The following is a 19090-nucleotide window of genomic DNA, read 5'->3' on the forward strand; positions in this document are numbered from 1 at the left end:
TCAGGCACTGAAAAGTTACCCTTAAAAAGTAAAGCATAAACATTTCTAAAACAAGCGAACAATTCTGCTTCTTTCTATATAAAGAAACCAAAAGCTGTAGTTGTGGGAAGAATTTCCCTGAAATTTGTGAAACTCCTGAAAACTGTGGCTCATGGAACTTGGGGACAAGAACAAAATGTGTGCCTAAAAGTATCACTGTGGTAATAGTGCTTTGCACAACAACATAGGAACTGAACTCCTTGGATTTAATATTCCTTTGTTATGTGTAACATTACATATTCTTCAGTATCTTTTACTTCCCAGGCCAGTTATCTCAAAGTGTTATAATGGACCACCGTGCATTATCCCATAATAAACCATCATGTGATTTAATGGTCTTGTCTCATCTTCAAAGAGATAACAGCAAGTGCAATAGAGGAACTGGGAGAGTTAAGTGAGAAAGGAAGGGTTCTTTCATAATTTCAAACAGCCTCTTTTCCAAGGGTTTGGAGTTTAAAAACAAAACTCTGGACCTGCCATTTAATTCAAGAATGGCTTCAGAATTCTTCCTGCATAGTGCCTTACTGGACACACCTCAAAAGCTGAGAAATCTTAATGTACTCAGCCAGTTAGTGCACTACAATGAAAACCTTCTTACCTTTCAGAGCTATACAATATGGTTAAATTAAACCCTGATACAACAAATAGAATAATTTCCTCTAATATTTTAAGACCACTAATCAACTAGTGTCTGTCAGTCATTGCAAGAGTTGCACAATTGCCTGTGGACAGACTACCAGAGAAACTGAGTGTGGTGAGGCAGGAGGTTTTCCCATTTATTTCCTGAGTGAACTTTAAGGGATTAAAACTAAATTTATGTCAACTTCATAGCAAAGAATTCAGATTCGAATTCTGAACACAAATACATTTTAAGAAAAGAAAAAAAAAATGAGGGCTATAAAACCGTATACAGTGTGGTCATTGTTTCACTTTTGTATTATGTGCATACTGGATTTTAATCTGAAATGTTTTACACTTGTATTTCACGTTATACAGTTTCGGGACTAGACTGTTTTTCCACAAAAAGAAAAATCAACTGTTTTTCCACCTTAATAGTCAACCTACCTGCCCATAGTTGTCTATGCCAGTTACTAATCTATTTAAATTTAATAAATCAAAAGCTGTCCTTAGGGATTGGCCAAGAGTCGTAAGTCCTTCAGCCTGAAGGTTTTTCAGTTCATTCATAAACGTTGCATGGTTTTCTTTCCATCCGGCCTGAAAAGAAAAACGTAAGAATTTTTTTTCATCTTTCAAAGCCATGTGCACACGGACGGCCGTTACAATCTGCCGTTCACCAAGGAGCTGCTTCACTTTGCTGCACGGTTTTGAGTAACGTGTCAATAACGCATCACTGCTGAGGAAACTCTCTTCCAAAGGAGGCCAAGAATAAACCTGCTGGCTCTACAGCTTTCGGTAGCTACCAACCTTCGTACTTTATAACTTCCCCGGGAAGCGTACTCCCCAGCCTCATACCCAGAATTCGGGGATGCAAAGATACTGGTGGAAAGCAGAAGTGAGCGGGACTTGCGAAGTTCACCTAGCGCGCTGTCCCACCGGCCCGCGGCCCTCTCGGGGAGACTCCGCAGCCCCAGCCCCGCGGCCCCCCCACCCCCGCCCCGGCCCCGGGCCGGTTCCCCTTTAATGCAGACCCAGGCTCGGCGCTGCCGGGCCCGGCTGTCACTCGGGCTAACTTGAATAAATATCCCCCACAGTTCATTGCTGCCGCTCACGCCGCGGAGGGGAAATGTCGGCCATGTTGATCGCAGCGCCGCCGCCGCCGCCGCCGCCGCCGGGCCGGGCTGGGGAGGGGACGGCGGTGGCCCGGCGACTCCGCGCCGCGCCAGGACGCTCCGTAGCGGGGGAGGGGGTGGGAGCCCGCAGGGGAAAAGACCTCAGCGCCTGGAGCACAGCGGGTGGGGGAGGGGAGCATAATGAAGGGTGAATGGGGGGGCGGGGAGGGTGAGAGAGGAAGGAACAGGGAAGGGAAGGGAAGGGGGAGGGCGAGGGCTGTTACCTTGATAGCATAGGGCGGCTCTTCGAAAGTGACCAGCATATACCTGTCTCCTCTGCTGGCAGGGTCCCGGGCACGGAGCTGCGGGAGAGCGGGTGGGGGACGGGAGGAGGAACAGGGCGGGCGAGAGGGAAGCACAGAGGCGAGGTTACCAGGCGGAGAAGGGGCGCCCAGCAGCCCCGCCGCCCCCCACAGTACCGCACATGCCGCAGCCGCCCCCCACACACAGATCGGCCCCCGCACACCGCCCGGGGCCGCAGCCCCGGCCCGGGCCGAGCCCGGCTTGCAGCGCCCGCCCGCCCGCCCGCGCGGTGGGGGAGGGGGTCCCCGAGCCCGGCAGCTCCCGCAGTCAGGTCCCCGACACCTCCGCCTCGCCACCCCCGGCCGCCCTCCCCCCACCCGTGCCGCCCGTGGGCCGCCGGACCGGGGTCGCCGCCCGGGCTCGGTCAGTCGGTACCTTCATGAAGGTCTCTACCGCGCCTTTGGCCGTGTCCAGGTAGGTGGTGCCCAGATGGCTGCGCTGGTTCATAGAGGCAGACGTGTCTATCAGGAACAGTAAGATGGGCATAGTGCTGGCCGGGGACACCGGGGCCCGAGGTGGTGGAGAAAGAGGAGATGGTAGAGGTGGAGGCGCCGGTGGCGGCGGCGGCGACCGCCGCTACGCGGGGCGGGGGAGCGCGGCCCCCGGGAGGAAAACACGGTCTGGGTCTTTCCTCCGGCTGCGGGGAGTTTCTCCCCCGATAGTTGAGAGGAAACTCCCCAGACCCAGTCCTCCCAGTCGTACCCCCGCCTCCGCCTCCTCCTGCCTGCCTGCCCGCTGGGGCGGGCGCCCGGCCGTCTGTCTGTCGGTCCGTCCCCCCCGCCTCGGGGGTCCCGTCCCCGCTCCCGGCCCCTGTGTGTGTCCCAGCGGGAGACGGGCCTGGCTCCCAACCCCACCCCCGGTGCAGGGAGTGGGGACCTGGGAGCTGGCGAAGAGGGGAGTGGGCTGAGGGGAGATTGGCCCTGGGGCTGTTGGGAGAAGTTTCAGGGACTCCCTCCGCACCCCGGCGGTGTCACCACTTTCTCAGCCCCTCTCGCTACTGAAGCGCTTTTCTCTCTCACACTCCGGTTTTAACTCGGGCAGGGGCTGCAGAGGCTCCGCCTCCTGACACGTCCTCTAGCCATGTGATGCACCGCCCCGCTAATCTACTGGCTGGTCCCTGGCCTCTTATTAGCATATTCAAACAGCTCAGGGGCGGGGGAAGCTTGGAGGCTGGCTCCGGGAACAGTTATGGAGCACGCGCGGAGGCGGAGCGTCGGGTGCGCGCGAGAGCGAGCGCGAGGGGCGAGCAGGCGGGCCGGCAGACGCGGAGGCGGGCTCCGGGAAGGGGCGGGGACAGCCCGCGGAAGGACGGCGGTATGGGGGCGGGGGCCGCGTCGGCGCGCGCAGGGCGGCCACGGCCGTGAGTCTGCGCGTGAGGCCCGTCGGCCTCTCCTTGGCTGTTGGAGGTGATAGGGGTCGCAGAAAGGGAAATGGAGGCAGGTCTCAGCTCCTGTTTCGAGGTCGCTATAGCGAACCCCTTCCCCAATGGGCGAGTGAGGAGGGATGAGTAGAGTGATCCAACGCCCGGTTAGGAGTCGGGGCAGGCCGGCGGTCATCCTCCGGAGGAGGGCTCGGGGCCCGCGGTCGTCGGAGGAGGTTCTTTGGGCCTCGGAGGGCCGGCCCCAGCGCGGGCGGGCCCGGGGCGGGGGAAGGGAAGTGAGAGGTTGTTTATGACCAGGGACTAATCTCCTCCGCGAGTCACTCCGCTCCCGTAGGGGAGTGGGGACGAGGGGCGATCCTCGCCCGCAGCCTCGTTTGGCCTTGGGCAGCGACCGAGGGTGAGGGCTGGACCTAGCCAGGAGCCCTCTCGTTGGAGGACCCACCAGAAAGGGAACAAACCCTTTTTTTTTCCGAACTCAGCCCTAAAAGGGCAGCAGGGGAAGACTCAAATATCGATAAACAGTTTATTGCCCTTTTTATACTCGGGGAAAAATAACCCGTCCTACCCAAAGAAATAACCTCTCACAAGCCATGTTTACTTAGGGCCACAGAATATCAATTTCAGAGCTAAAAAGGGCCTTAGAAAAGCAGCGTCCATTACTCTTGTTTTTAGATGAACAAACTGACTTGGCTTGCCCAGGTGACACATAGCATGGGTTCTCCATAACCCTGCCAGTGCTCTTTCCTTGCACTCTGCTGTCTCAGACTCGATCCAAATACTGCCTGAAGGCAGACGTTCTCGGATAAAACCAGCCCCAGTCATCAGGCTTGATGGCATAATGATTCCTCTCCTAAATTATGTCCGAGGAAAAGTTGCCTCAAATATACTAGTTGAAAACTTAAAGACATTGCCTAAAATACAAGTTGAATTAGGGACATACGACCCGTATAAGACTGTGTAGAGATTTATAGGGCCTCTCCTATTAGCCTCGCATTTCGATTGTTTATCCTGAAATTCTTAATTATTTGCCTACTGGTCACTCAAAGAAGTTGTTCCTATTACCCTTAACACAGAACAGACATGTTTTGTGGCACCTTTTTAAAATTTTGAATTTTATAACTCGGACTTTTCCTAATATTTAAGACAACCTCTGAATTTTTGTTAATTTATAGTAGGGCTATTCAGTAATATGGCGTTCTGTATGTGCCATAGAAGAGTAAAATACTTTTAAGAGAGTTGGACTATTAAAAGTGGAGTAGCGAGCTTACATCCAGTATTTGCTGAGGACCAGTGGAGTTAAAAAATGATTAAAATATTGTCCCTGCCTTCAAAGAGTTTGTGGTTTTTCTAGAAGAATATTGCCTACATATTATTAGCTACTACAGAGTAGAAAGTGATTAGATACTAAATAATTCAGAAAAGAGAAAATTTTTATTTCCCTAGGGTAATGAAAGAACATTTTCCAGGGTCAGTAAGTTTAAGCGGTGCCTTAAAGCAATGTTTCTCAAACTGGGATCCTAGACCCTGGAGATAAGAATTAGAGTTCTTTGATACTTTAAATTTTTTGTTTTCATTTTAATGACAATATACAAATTGTTTTATTAGTTATAAAGACAAATTTTTTCTTTCAAAGTGATAATTTGCAACTGAAAGAGATTTTCCTAGAGTTGGTCTTCAGATTTCTCTATCAGTGCTTTCAAACTGTGCTCTGTGGACTCCTGCCTTTCAGAAAATGTATTTGCTAGAAACATAATTTCTTTTACGTTTCTCAGGTTTGAGAAACACTGCTTTAAAAGATCGGTAGGATTTGGGTATGTGGGTAAAGGAAAAGAAGCTGCTGGTGAAAACTCCTTCTAGACGTTGAAAATGTAGTAAAGAAAGGAAGTTAGCACAGCATTGCCAATGGCTTCCTGGGGAACAATCAAGTTCATCTAGGCTGGAGCACCAGGTACATGAAGAACAGTATAAGATCCAGAAAGGTAGGTCAGGTCTGGATGGTAGAGGGCCTTTATTCCAAGCTAAGACTTTTTTTCCATATAAATTGGAGTTTTTAGTTAGGGTGCTGAGTACAAAGCAGTGTTTGAAGGGAATCGAACTAGATGAGTGAGGTAGATGAACATGCATTAATAATGAACTTACCGGGCTTCCCTGGTGGCGCAGTGGTTGAGAGTCCGCCTGCCGATGCAGGGGACACGGGTTCGTGCCCTGGTCCGGGAAGATCTCACATGCCGCGGAGCAGCTAGGCCCATGAGCCATGGCCGCTGAGCCTGCACGTCCGGTGCCTGTGCTCTGCAACGGGAGAGGCCACAACAGTGAGAGGCCCACGTACCGAAAAAAATAAAAATAAATAAAAATTATGACCTTACCTATTGCCGTTACTTGAAATCATTTCCAACGGAGCCACCATGGTCTTTCTTCCCTGGATCCATGGAGTTGGCAGATTGTTGCACTAGGGTCATAAGTGGAGGTGTATGGTAGAGCCAGGATTAGATGCAAAGATCAGGAGAGCCGAGTGCAAGGAGCCAACCTGGAGCATATAACCAGAACCTATGCTTGTGGTGGCACCTGAGATCGAAGGCCAGGTTTCCAGTTCATAGGCCCAGAAGTGCTGGAAGGCAAGGCCCCAAGGCAGAACAGGAAAAAAATCAGGACATACATAAGCAGCAAATCAAGAGGCAGTCCAAAAGCAGGAAGCATTGACGAGTGGTCCCTAGACAAAATTGTGAAATAGGCCAAGTTTATTCTTAGTGACTCTGGTTGGCAATTAAGCTATTAGTTGGTGATGGCTTAAATTAGTGGTTCTGGGCCAGGAGATGCACATCAGCATTATCAATAGAGCTTAAAAATAATAATGAATGTACCAAATCCCCAAACCCAGAGGAAAGTGATACAGTAGAATTGGGATGGGCCCTCCACCTCTCATTTTTTAAAAAGCTATTCAGGTGAATCTTAAATAATGCTGATTAAGAGCTATATGCTTAAAGTATAAGAATATGTGTCTAGCATCTAGTAGTACTCAGTAAATAACTAAAAATTCACATACCCTTAGAGTTATTACATTTCTTAAAACTCCTAAAATAAATCTGCAAACTAAAAGGGAAAAAAACTATAAATGTGACACCAATATAGATAACAGTGGAGTTTCATCACATGCATATTTAAATTGCTTGAATTCAACTATGTTTGACAAAAAGGAAAAAGAGAAAACAAAATAATGCCAGAGACTCCCACTGTTCCCCTCAATGAGCTTCGGCCTTGCAGGAAGCACAAGATGGGAAGCATGAATCTCTTCACTCAATCTCTGTGACCCTAGAATGTGATTCCAGAAAGATTCTGGTTATATGCAGGCTTATTTTTCTAAAACATGGCCCCCAAATGCAAGCCAACTATTTCATCAGACTCAACTGAAGAAACAGTGAACTCTTGCAATGCTAGAGGGAAAACTAGTTGGAGTAGGGTGTGCTAAGCCCTGTGCTGTTGCAGTCTAAGGGATTAGAGAAGACTTTTCTGGGAGGACATTGGTGGGAAGAAGTATGTGGGAGAAAACATGCTCTTTGCTGCTGTTTTTAAAGGAATGCTGCCCAAATGCTACGGCTCCGATTTAAAAGGGAATGAATTAATTATACAAAACCCTCTGAAAGAATGGTGACTCTGGCTTAAACAATAGCCTAAATTGTTGAAATGGAGCTATTCTAACAATTAAGAACTGATGAATTATATTCATTTGTAGGAGCCAACCAGAGCCCTTTTAAATTATTTTAAACTAAGCAGGGTAACACGGTTTAAAAATAATTACGTGCCAATGACTTGGCTTATGGTGTCTGGTTGTACCATCTGAAAAGAATAATCAGATGAACTTGGTGTGCCTCACACGTAACCTAACAAAGTTTCCTTTGGCTGTCTTACCATTCATTTCCTCAGCTCTCTGTTTTGCTCTTTGAGATCACAATAGTCATGTTGAGAGGTCGAGAACATCAAAAAAAAATGAAGTAATAAGCATAAAAAATTAGATGTGAAATTATGCAGCAGAAAGTATTCAAATAATATATATGGAAATTTAATTTTGGTCATCCTAATTTATAATATTACATAATACCAATTATATAATTATATAATGTCAATCCTCAGAAAAAAATGCTACTAGGGACTACTATTAACAAGAAATTAGACCTTTCCAACGAGCAGCATTTCACAGTAATAGCTGAAGTCTTAGGCGATTCAAGATGAGTACTGAAAATGAACATATCCAAATTGAGAATTAGAACCAAAGTGGAACAGTTTCTCTATCAAAGGAGCATGAACATAGCCGTAATTATTTAAACAACTATTAATAGCCCACCTACTATGTGATAGGCACTATTGAAACCCTATCACTATGGTAAGCCCTAGAGAGTTTATAGTTTAATGGAAAGAAGACAGAAAAATAGTGAGAATACACTCTTATGATGTCAGCAGACCCCAGGCATGATACAACCAGACCTGTCTTAGAAGATTGTTTTGAAAATGCAAGATAAGATACCATATTTTATCAATTCTGAGACACCACGGATTCTAAGAAATGCCATTACTTTGGGGCACTGAAAGAAAAAAAAATGCTGCTAATTAAACTACAACATGGGAATTCCCTGGCGGTCCAGTGGTTAGGACTGGGCGCTTTCACTTCAGGGCCCCAGGTTCGATCCCTTCTTGGGGAACTAAGATCCCACAAGCCGAACGGTGCAACAAAAAAATTAAAAATAAAAGTAAATAAATTAAGACATATTGCTTTCTTATCAATTAGAATTTTCCCATACTGTACTGAATTCTACCAACCAGGAGCATTAGTGATACAACATGTTTTAAAAGAATACTCCACTATTGTCTTCAGTATTTTCTTCTAAACCATTGGCTTCCATTCCACAAGTTTTGATTCTGGTGCTTTCTTGATCCAACTAGAAGGTGTCAGTGAAAGGTTTCCAGGCCACAAACAGGATTTATGTCCTTTCTTTAAACGGTTAGTTGACTAAAATGTCTAAGGTTTGCAATTGCCTCATTGTGCCACCAAGAATAATCATGAAGTTTGTGCATGTACAGGCTATGACAGCTACATCACAACTGCCTTCTGGTGACAGCATAAGATGCAACTATTGAAAGATGAATTCCAGTTTTTAAGATGTTAAAAGAGAAAGCAATGTACATTTTAAAATCAGTGAAATGCTGGGACTTCTCTGGTGGTCCAGTGGTTAAGACTCCGTGCTCCCAATGCAGGGGGCCTGGGTTCGATCCCTGGTCAAGGAACTAGATCCCTCATGCCGCAACTAAGACTGGTGCAGCCAAATAAACATTAAAAAAAAAATCGGTGAAATACTATTTAGTACTTGTAGCTTTTAAGATAAGCATCATTAGAATATACAAAGAGCTCTGTGAGTACTGAGGCTACAGCAGCTAATCTCACAAAGTGACATTTGAGCAGACAGAAATCCATGGGGCTGGAACATGTGTGTGGAAGAGTGGCAGGAGTTGAGGCTGGACCACATCAAGGGTTTCATGTGTCCAAGCAAGAAATTTTGAATTTTATCTTTAGGTGATAGGAAGACAGAGTTTTGTGGTAAGGGAATAATATAATCAAAACCTTATTTTAGAAAGATAACTTCAGTAACAATTGGGAAGATGGATTAGAATGGGAATACAGTAAGCAAGGAAATTAGGTAATTTCTGCCTTAATTCAGGGAACAAATAGGAATCACTGTGGATGTGACAACAGGGACAGTAAGGTAAAGCAGGTGTTATAAAAGACATGGGGACTTCTCTGGTGGCGCAGTGGTTAAGAATCCACCTGCCAATGCAGGGGACACGGGTTCGAGCCCTGTTCTGGTAAGATCCCACACGCCCAGAGCAACTAAGCCCATGTACCACAACTACTGAGCCCACGTGCCACAGCTACCGAAGCCCACTTGCCTAGAGCCTGTGCTCTGCAACAAGAGAAGCCACTGCAATGAGAAACCCGCACACCGCAACAAAGAGTAGCCCCCACTAGCCACAACCAGAGAAAGCCCGCGTGCAGCAACGAAGACCCAACGCAGCCAAAAGTAAATAAATAAATTTTTAAAAATAAAAATAAAACTTAAAAATAATCTATAGAAAAAAAAATAAATAAAAGGCATGGAGGTGATATATTATTTATAGAAAAATAAATAAATAAAAGACATGGAGGTGATAGATTCCATGAATTGATAGGACTTGGTGAACTGAGGAGATGCAGGCAGAATCATGATATTGTGAGATTAAATCCATCTTGCATCATGTGAAGTGAATATCAAACTACTGGTAACTATAAATTCTAATAAGAACCAATGGTGTTTATTCAGTCATTGGTTCAACAAATATTTATCGAATCTCTAGTATGTGCAGCAGCTAGAAATTTAGCAGTGAATAAAACAGGTTGGAAAATGCCTGTCCTTATGAAGTTTACATTCTAGTGGGGGAGGGAGGCAGTAAAGAAGATAAGTATATGGTATGTTCACTCTAAGTGTGAAAGAGGAAGACTAAAGCAGGAAAGGTAACAGTGTTACAGAGGGGGAAGGGCTGCCGCTTTAGATAATAGAGAACAGGGAAGACATTGAGAAAATGACATTTGAGTAGAGACCTGAAAGAAGTGAGAGGCAGAGCTGTGCAGATATCTAGGGGAAGACAGATTGTATCCATTTACTGGAAACATCTGTAGTTTGAAATGCTGATACATTTTAAAGTCTTATCTGTTGGTAAGTATCCTTTGATACTTAAGTATTTTTATAACAAGTAGTATTAATAATAACTATTTTTGGCTGATAATACATGTTCTTACTAATACCAGTATTGTTCTAATTAATAATAATAAGTATTCTTTGCTAATATACATTCTCCCTGACAGGCAGAATACCAATTATTCATTAAATATTATTGAGAGATTTATTTATCTTAAAGTCAACAGGTACAGTTTTAGATTCTGGGGATTCAATGGGAAGGGATAAATTGGGAGACTGGGATTGACAAATACACACTACTATATAAAATAGATAACTAATAAGGACCTACTGTATAGCACAGGGAGCTCTTCTCAGTACTCTGTAATGGCCTATATGGGAAAAGAATCTACAAAAGAGTGGATAGGGCTTTCCTGGTGGCGCAGTGGTTAAGAATCCGCCTGCCAATGCAGGGGACACAGGTTCAAGCCCTGGTCCGGGAAGATCCCACATGCCATGGAACAACTGAACCCGTGCCATACAACTACCGAGCCTATGCTCTGGAGCCCACGAGCCACAACTACTGAGCCTGCCTGCCACAACTACTGAAGTCCACACGCCTACAGCCCGTGCTCCACAACAAAAGAAGCCACCGCAATGAGAAGCCCCCACTCGCTGCAACTAGAGAAAGCCCGCACGCAGCAACAAAGACCCAATGGAGCCAAAAATAAATAAAATAAATTCATAAGAAAAACAATTATGTGTTGTTCATCTGAAATTCAAGTTTAACTGGGCATCCTGTATTTTTATTTGCTGAATCCGGCAATTCTATGCCCTCACTGAACCTACAACCTAACCTACAGGTGGCAGAGATTAGTAACTACAATTAGCATACAGTGCACATGCTGTATAACCTGGGAAGCCATAAAATAGAAGACACGGGGACTCTAAATGGGTGGAAGAAACCTGCCTGCCAACCAAGAACATCCATCCTTAAGAGCAAGAAACAAACTTGTCATATTTGCGCCATGTGTTTTGGATCCATTTGTCCCATGGTCTCTTTGTAACACCAGCCTAGCCTAACTACCTTAATGTGTCAGTCCTGAAATCTACTATCATGCCCAGGTTTACTCCAGAATCAGAAGTTTTCATGTAATGTACCAGCAACTAGAAAAATATGTAAATAATTTTTACCAACAGAGAGGTAAAAATGCTTGTACTGTAGTCATCATTCTTTCAGGTGCTGGTTTTAAAAACTGGGGTGCCCAGTGTTGGGTATGAACCCTTCACTCCTCAGGAGGAAGCTCTGGGTTTTGGGTTCCCTCCTGATTATAGGTCGCCATGCCAGGGGTGGGAATTACAGTGAGATTGTGTCTCAGCCTTTCTACCTGCTTCAATATGGTTTCCCTCTAGTTTGCCTCACGTGAAGGGGTTGCTCCGCCAGTTTTTAGGTTTTTGTTCAGAGGAAATTGTTCTCTATACAGCTGTAGATACATTGTGTCCATGGCAGGAAGTGAGTTCAAGGTCTTCCTAGGTAGTTGTCTTGAGCCAGAACCATAGTCATCATTCCGACATGGCTTTAAACCTGAGTATTTTCAAGGCAGTCATGAGGGACATCAGATCAATAAAAGAAAATTACATGATTTGATGGTTTCACTAAGCAACTAACACTATACATTATTTCTGGCTATTAAAACATTTTAAAATATTTTTTCTTTCAAACAGTTATTAAATGTAGAGACAGGTATTGTAGGCTCTGAAAATTATAAATAAGACATGATTTCTGATTTCAGAAAGCATAGGGCCTAGTAGAGCAAATAAAGATACATAATACTAAGCACAGTCTAATCAGTGCCAAAAGATAAGTGCAAATAATATCCCTAATTGAAGTGAGAAATTCATTCAGACTAAAGAAGAATAGAATAAAGCACCTGAGTAAGGAAGTATTTTTCTTCAAAGCTTTACAATTTTCTAACTTTAAATTTTGTTTAAAAGAATTTGTCAAAAATTTACAAAATGCAAAAATAAGAGAGAAAACAAAATTCACTTTTAATCTCACTACACAGATATAGCCACTGAGAACATTTTAGTATATATTCCCTCCTTTATATTTTAAATAGAATTAAGGTCTTTTATATATATTTTTTCTATCCTGCTTTTTTCCCACGTAATATAATGTAAGCATTTTTCATTAAATAATGTTTTCAATATGACTTTTAATAAGTGCATAATATTCCATCCCATGGATGTATCATGATTTACTTTCTTATTACTAGATATTTTATTTCTAGATGTTTTACTTTTATAAATAAGGATGCACTGAACAGCCCTATACATTAATCTTTGTAATAATTCAACAATTATTATTTGAACACTAGTTACTGCTCTGGATGTTGGGGATACGTTAGTGAAAAAAAGAGTCCCAAATCCCTGCCCACATGGGGAAGAGGAGGAGAGAGACAATAAATATGTAAACTCTATATTTGTAAGACAGCGATAAGTGCTCTAGAAAAAAATAAAGCAGGGAAAAGGAATAAGTAGTAGAGCTAGGTGCTTCCCTTTTAAACCTGTGTGATAGAAATAACTAAAACATGGAATGGAATTTGGTAAATGCCAAAAAGAAGTTCAAAATGCAATGAGGGACATTACCTAATTGGACAGGACAAGAAAGAGAAACCCACCAACTTAGCAGAGAACAGGTGGACAACCAAAGCCAAAGCAAAGAGAAAAGAGAATTTCCAAAAGGGAAACATATTTTTTCAAAAGTTAATGACACAGGACTTCCCTGGGCGCAGTGGTTAAGAATCTGCCTGCCAATAGAGGGGACATGGGTTTGAGCCCTGGTCCGGGAAGATCCCACATGCCGCGGAGCAACTAAGCCCGTGAGCCACAACTACTGAGCCTGCGCTCTAGAGCCTGTGAGCCACAACTACTGAAGCCCGCGCGCCTAGAGCTCTGCGAGCCACAACTACTGAAGCCCGCGCGCCTAGAGCCCTGCGATCCACTACTGAAGCCCGCGCGCCTAGAGCCTGTCCTCCGCAACAAGAGAAGCCACCGCAATGAGAAGCCCGCACACCTCAATGAAGAGTAGTCCCCGCTCACCGCAACTAGAGAAAGCCCGCATGCAGCAACAAAGACCCAACGCAGCCAAAAATAAATAAATAAATTTATTTTAAAAAAAAAAGTTAATGACATAAAGTGAAGGCTGAACAAAAGCTATTAGATTTGAGAAAGCCATTGTTGACTTTTATAAGGAATATAAAGACAGAAGAAATAAGGTGAATTAGATCCCAGGGCTTTTTTTTTTTTTTTTACTTATTTTTTTTTTTTTGGCTCTGCCACACAGCTTGTGGGATCTTAGTTCCCTGACAAGGGATGGAACCCAAGCCCCCTTTAGTGGAAGTGTGGAGTCCTAACCACTGGACTGCCAGGGAATTCCCACCAGAGATTTTAGTGAATGACTGAAGGCAGAGAATATAAACTTCTCTTTCTGAACTAAAAAAAAGAAGATGGGATGGTAGCTCAAAAGACCAAAAAGAACCTTTATTTTAAAGTGAAAGAAAAACCTGAACATGTTTTTAGGTAGAGAAAAAATGGGGGGAAACTGAAGATGTGAGAGAGGTATGGGGGGGCAGTCTCAGGAGAGGAAACGACAGGGTCAAGAGCACAGGTGGGAACATGAGGATGTGAAAGAAGGGGCACTGACTTCTCTGAGACCAGAAATAATGACAATAATATGAACAATGCCCAGCACCGTGCCCAGTGTGATGTTAATTGACCACAAGCCTGCCCAGAATTTGGTGAAACATTATTCTGGGTGTGTGTGAGGGTGTTTTTGGATGAGATTAATATTTGAATGGGTAGACTGAGTTAAGCAGATTGCCCTCCACCAAGTGGGTGGGCCTCATCCAATCAAAGACCTGAATGGAACAAAGAGACACCCTCCCTTGAGTAAGAGGGACGTCTCTCCTGACCACCTTGAGCAGGGACTTCAGTCTTTTCCTGCCTTCAGACTCAAAACTGTAACACTGGCTCTTCTTGGGTCTCAAGCCCGCCAGCTTTTGGACTGGGACTACAGTATTGGCTCTCCTAGGTCGTCTCCACTTTGCTGACTGCAGATGTTGGGACTTCTCAGGCTCCATGCTCGTGTGAGCCAATTCTTTATAAACAATCGCTCTCTCTCTCTCTCTCTCTCTCTCTCTCTCTCTCTCTCTCTCTATATATATATATATATATATATATATATATATATATATATATATACATATACATACACACATATATGTATGTTCTATGTTCTGTTCCTCTGTTTCTATTTGTTCTGTTTCTCTGGAGAACCCTGACTAATATGTCAGTATATGGCAGATGTGTAATCCATGTTGAATGACAAAATCAATTATAGAGAGATTCAGAGGTGGAGAGAATGGGTCCGAGGGAGCGATGGGAAATGGATGGCTGCCCAAGCCAACCAAGCTAAATGCTCCAAGGAAACCTCTTTAGTGGCTGCTAGGGGGATTGGATAGTATGGACAAGCAAGCAGACCTTCTGAGCTCTTCATGGGCAAAAATCCCGGCTGGCAGGTGGTCAACCTCTAGGACATTCAACAAGCATACCTGTAGGTGGTCAGAACTCTGAGTCAGAAATATGAAATCAAGGGAATGGTCAGAAAACATGCACCTCATCACCTACTTGTGCCAGGCACTCTGCTAGAGCTTCCCATGATCATTTAATCTTCTGACAAACCTGCAAGCTAAGTGTTCTTTCTTTTTCGGAAAAGGAAATGGAGAACAAGTAATATTAATTAACATAGTCCAAGGTCACAAAGCAGAATAGACTTAGAACCTGGATCTGAATCCAGAGGCATAATCCAGGGCAAGCCTGACAGGAGTTGTCGTTGGCCCATCCATGGGAATTGGGACTTAGGGCTAGGGCTCCAATCCCTGTGCAGATGTAGGAGCTGGGATACTTGGAACAAAAACAAGGCAGAGCCTCAGACACAGAGGAAAACATAAGGGAGCCAATCAACAAAATATAGTATAAGGGAGGAATTTGCTCATAAGAGCATAGCGGGAAGGATAATGGAGTGAGAGATTCTAAGATGTTAGTAAGAATATCATTTTAATATTCAGTTCGCTAGTCTCCAAACACTAGTGTTCTAAAACAGTGAGTAAAATAGCTTTACATCTTATTAGGCAATATCTATCACAGATGATGGGCACATAAGAGCACTCATGACATCCACTTAATTTGCCAGATTAAGTGATGCTCCTCATTCCCTCTTTAAATCATGCTCACATTGTGGTATACGCCCCAAACTAGTAAAATTTCCTTTGCTATCATTGTGAACTTCACCCACTACAAGTTCCATGCTTGTGTAATCAGTTGCATTTTTCCCTCAAGCCCCTTCATACCAGCTGAACTTGTATTATGTTAATTATTACATAAACCAATGGAACGTGAAACAGTCACTAAATAAATCGCTGTCAAATTAGGTGTAAGCAAAACAACTACAAAAGCCTAGAAAAAAAAGTAAAAATCTATAAATATTTTGCATTTCAAAAGATTGACAAATGAAATACAGTTGACCCTTGAACAAAGTCGGGGTTGGAGTGCCAGCCTACCACACAGTGGAAAATCTGAGTATAATTTATAATTGGTCCACCATTTTTTGTAGTTCCTGGGTGTCCACCATCCACATCAAATCCATGAATTCCGGACTTCCCTGGTGGTCCAGTGGTTAAGACTCCACGCTTCCAACGCAGTGGACACAGGTTCGATCCCTGGTTGGGGAACTAAGATCCCACATGCCACACGGCGCAGCCAAAAAAAAAAAAAAAATCCATGAATTCAGTCAACTGAGGAGCATACAGTACAGTAGTACTTACTATTGATAAAATGTGCATATAAGTGTAACTGTGGAGTTCAAATCCATGTTCAAGAGTCGACTGTACATTTGCAGTTCAAGTTATTTTAGCTTTAGGTATGTAGTGTCATTTTTTAAATTTCTCTGCTTTAGTTGACTTTTTCAGTCCACCAATCACCTACCAAAGTTGGATAAGAGGGCTTTTACTATGCTCTGCATTGTACTTGTATAGTACTTTTGGTTTTTTCTAAAAATAAACACAGTCTGTCTAGAAAAGCAAAATTCAAGGCCAAGTCCACCTTCTTTTAGTGATTCCATTCAGCACTTTTCTGTTAAACCTCAATACAGAGTAAAATAATACTACATGTCTGTTTAGACTATTCCTCTAAGTCTATAATGTGACTCCTGTGTATTAAATTCTGTATTGCAAACATTTATGGCTCACTAGTATTCATAAGATTGCCAGGAATTATGCATTTGGGGGCCAAGTTGTTGTTGTTTCATTATAGGCCAATATGTACAGCATTCTAATAGTTCTCAATGGAAGGAATCCTAGAGACAATCTAGCGTGATTCTCTTGTATTAAAGATAAGTAAACTGAGGTCCAGGGTTAAAGACACTTGTCCAAGGAAAAAATATATTGAAATAAAATCAAGGGAAATATTTCAATAGCCCCTAACAATTGTACCTTCCCCATAATATATAACACTTAAAATCTAAGATTCTCAAAGCACTTTTAAATCAGACCATTAATGATTCTGATACCTATGTATCAAATTATTGTCCTATTTTCTACCAGCTGGGTTGCCTCCTCTCAGATACTGACTGAACGGTCAACATTTTCTTTGCAGGTGAATCAGTTGAGAGTTGCATTCATCCGTGAATAAGAAACCTGAAAAACAAGGGTTATTTTTATCATCTGTGTCAGTGTTAGGCTGTCCAGGCAGGCCTCGTTGGTCCACTCTTAAGTTTTATAATGTCATTAAGAACATGAGGCTTTCTCAGGTTTTTGTTCAGCCAGTCTTAATGTGTGCTTGTCAACTGGTAATAAGCTATTTCACCTCAAGTATTGTAGGTTTGCTTTGGTAAAAGAGATGAGAAGAAGAAAGCAAGTCAGCTGAGCTGGCTTTCCTTAGAAAAGAGATTTTCTGGAACCATCCTAATAATTTCCTCTCAGATCTGATTGGCCAACTATGTTACACGGCCACTGTCACCTGAATGGCAGCTGCACTATGTGATAAGAAGCCAACCTGCAATCTCTGTCACTGCAGGACTGTTGCCAAGATTAGGAAGAACATGTGTGTGGCATCAATAGCATGGCTCATAGTAGATGCTGAAAAACTGGCAGCTCTTATTGTTAGAAAAAAATGAAACTAGTGGTGATGTCTCCAAATTTCTTCCATAGTAATTATGAAGAAATGTAGTAATGTTTTCATGCATGTAGAGAATCCAATATGGTAATAACATAATTTTTAGTAGCAAAGCACATTTTTACTGAACTTCCATTTGGCACTAAAATATTGGTATGGCAACTTTTTTTTTTTTTTAGGTACGCGGGCCTCTCACTGTTGTGGCCTCTCTTGTTGCGGAGCACAGGCTCCGGACGCGCAGGCTCAGTGGCCATGGCTCACAGGCCTAGCTGCTCCGCGGCATGTGGGATCTTCCCGGACCGGGGCACGAACCTGTGTCCCCGGCATCGGCAGGCAGACTCTCAACCACTGCGCCACCAGGGAAGCCCTGGTATGGCAACTTTTAAAAACTCATTTGATTTACCAGATTATCATTCTGGACACTGGTCAATAGTTTATGAATATGCACTGTAGTCTCAAAAGTTTTAAATATAAATGACCTTTTTCTCTCTTATGTTTCATGAGTTGGAAAATATTTGTTTATTGTACTTAATTATCATTAAAAATATATTTTATCATAAGTAAAGCATGTTCACATTGGTGACATGTTGAGAAAATAACATCTGTTGGGCCATTAAAATTTTACAAGTATTTATTTGTATTATTCATACAGACATACATATTCATACATATTATTGTTAAATAGAGATCTTGACTTTAAAAAGATGTATCTGTGGAGATGATTGGGTTTCTGGTTTCAGTTCCAACAATTTCTAGTTTGCTATAGGCATTGCCACTAGAATGGCAATCCCAGAAGGTTTATATAAGGTACTTGATTTTGTGAAGCAACAAGAAGAAAAAAGACAAATATGTATTTTATAAGAAAATTAACCATTTTCACATAGAAAAATAAAAAATATTTGCAGAATTTCATAGATGTAAAAATACCTAGAACTAACATCTGCCTCATATGTGTAGTTTACCATGTACCAGTCAATCCCATGATAAAACAAAAAGCTGAAGCACAATCCAATATTGTGCCATACTGGACTTTTATGATATAAATCACTTTGAAATGAGTAGGCAAAACAAATAAAAAACTTCACATAAAACCTCTGTCTAAATATTTTCTCTAAAATTAATTAAATATGAAAGGGGTATGTGTATGTGTAATAAAAGAAAGGGAATGGAGCCATTTTAAAAGTCTACCTAGGTCATTATGCTTAGTGTTTTACAAATACTTCTTATCTCTCCATCTTTGTAACAACTCTGAGTACTTAGTTATTTCTCCAGTAAGGGGAATCCCATGGAAAGGAGGCCTCCGAGAGCCTAAGTGTCCTGAACAGGGACTGCAGAGCTGTGAGCCAAATGCTGATCAAACTCTACAGCCTATGTTGGATCCCCTACTCCGTGCCCTAAACATGTGATTGTCTCATGAATATGACTTAGCCTCTAAGTTTTTCAGGTAGTAATTTTGTGACCTTTGATGTTCATGAATGTATTGTAGTTTTAATGTTCAGGTCTGTGAAATGTAATGTTGATTCTGGTTTGCTTTTCAAAATATAACCCAAGACAATACAAGCAATGTAATATGAAGAAATGAACAATTAGATGATGAATTTAACCAGTTTATGAAGTTTGAACTCAAACTTCCCCTGGATTGC

The 19090-nt window shown here is 42.9% G+C and overlaps 1 protein-coding gene across 1 annotated transcript in view; it reads right to left on the reverse strand.

The window, feature by feature from the left end:
• The window catches only part of INTS6 (integrator complex subunit 6), a gene marked incomplete at both ends in the record, with an annotated part of 93791 nt that extends 91173 nt beyond the window's left edge, over nucleotides 1–2618 (reverse strand). The window contains 3 exons of the mRNA XM_079722066.1: nucleotides 1105–1254; nucleotides 2054–2131; nucleotides 2508–2618. Of these exons, the coding sequence (XP_079578192.1) occupies nucleotides 1105–1254; nucleotides 2054–2131; nucleotides 2508–2618 (339 nt within the window). The remainder of the gene's footprint in view (nucleotides 1–1104; nucleotides 1255–2053; nucleotides 2132–2507) is intronic.
• Between the last annotated feature and the right edge of the window lie 16472 nt (nucleotides 2619–19090).

The sequence above is a fragment of the Hyperoodon ampullatus genome (assembly GCF_949752795.1).
Source record: "Hyperoodon ampullatus genome assembly, chromosome: 16".
Taxonomy (NCBI): Eukaryota; Metazoa; Chordata; class Mammalia; order Artiodactyla; family Ziphiidae; genus Hyperoodon; species Hyperoodon ampullatus.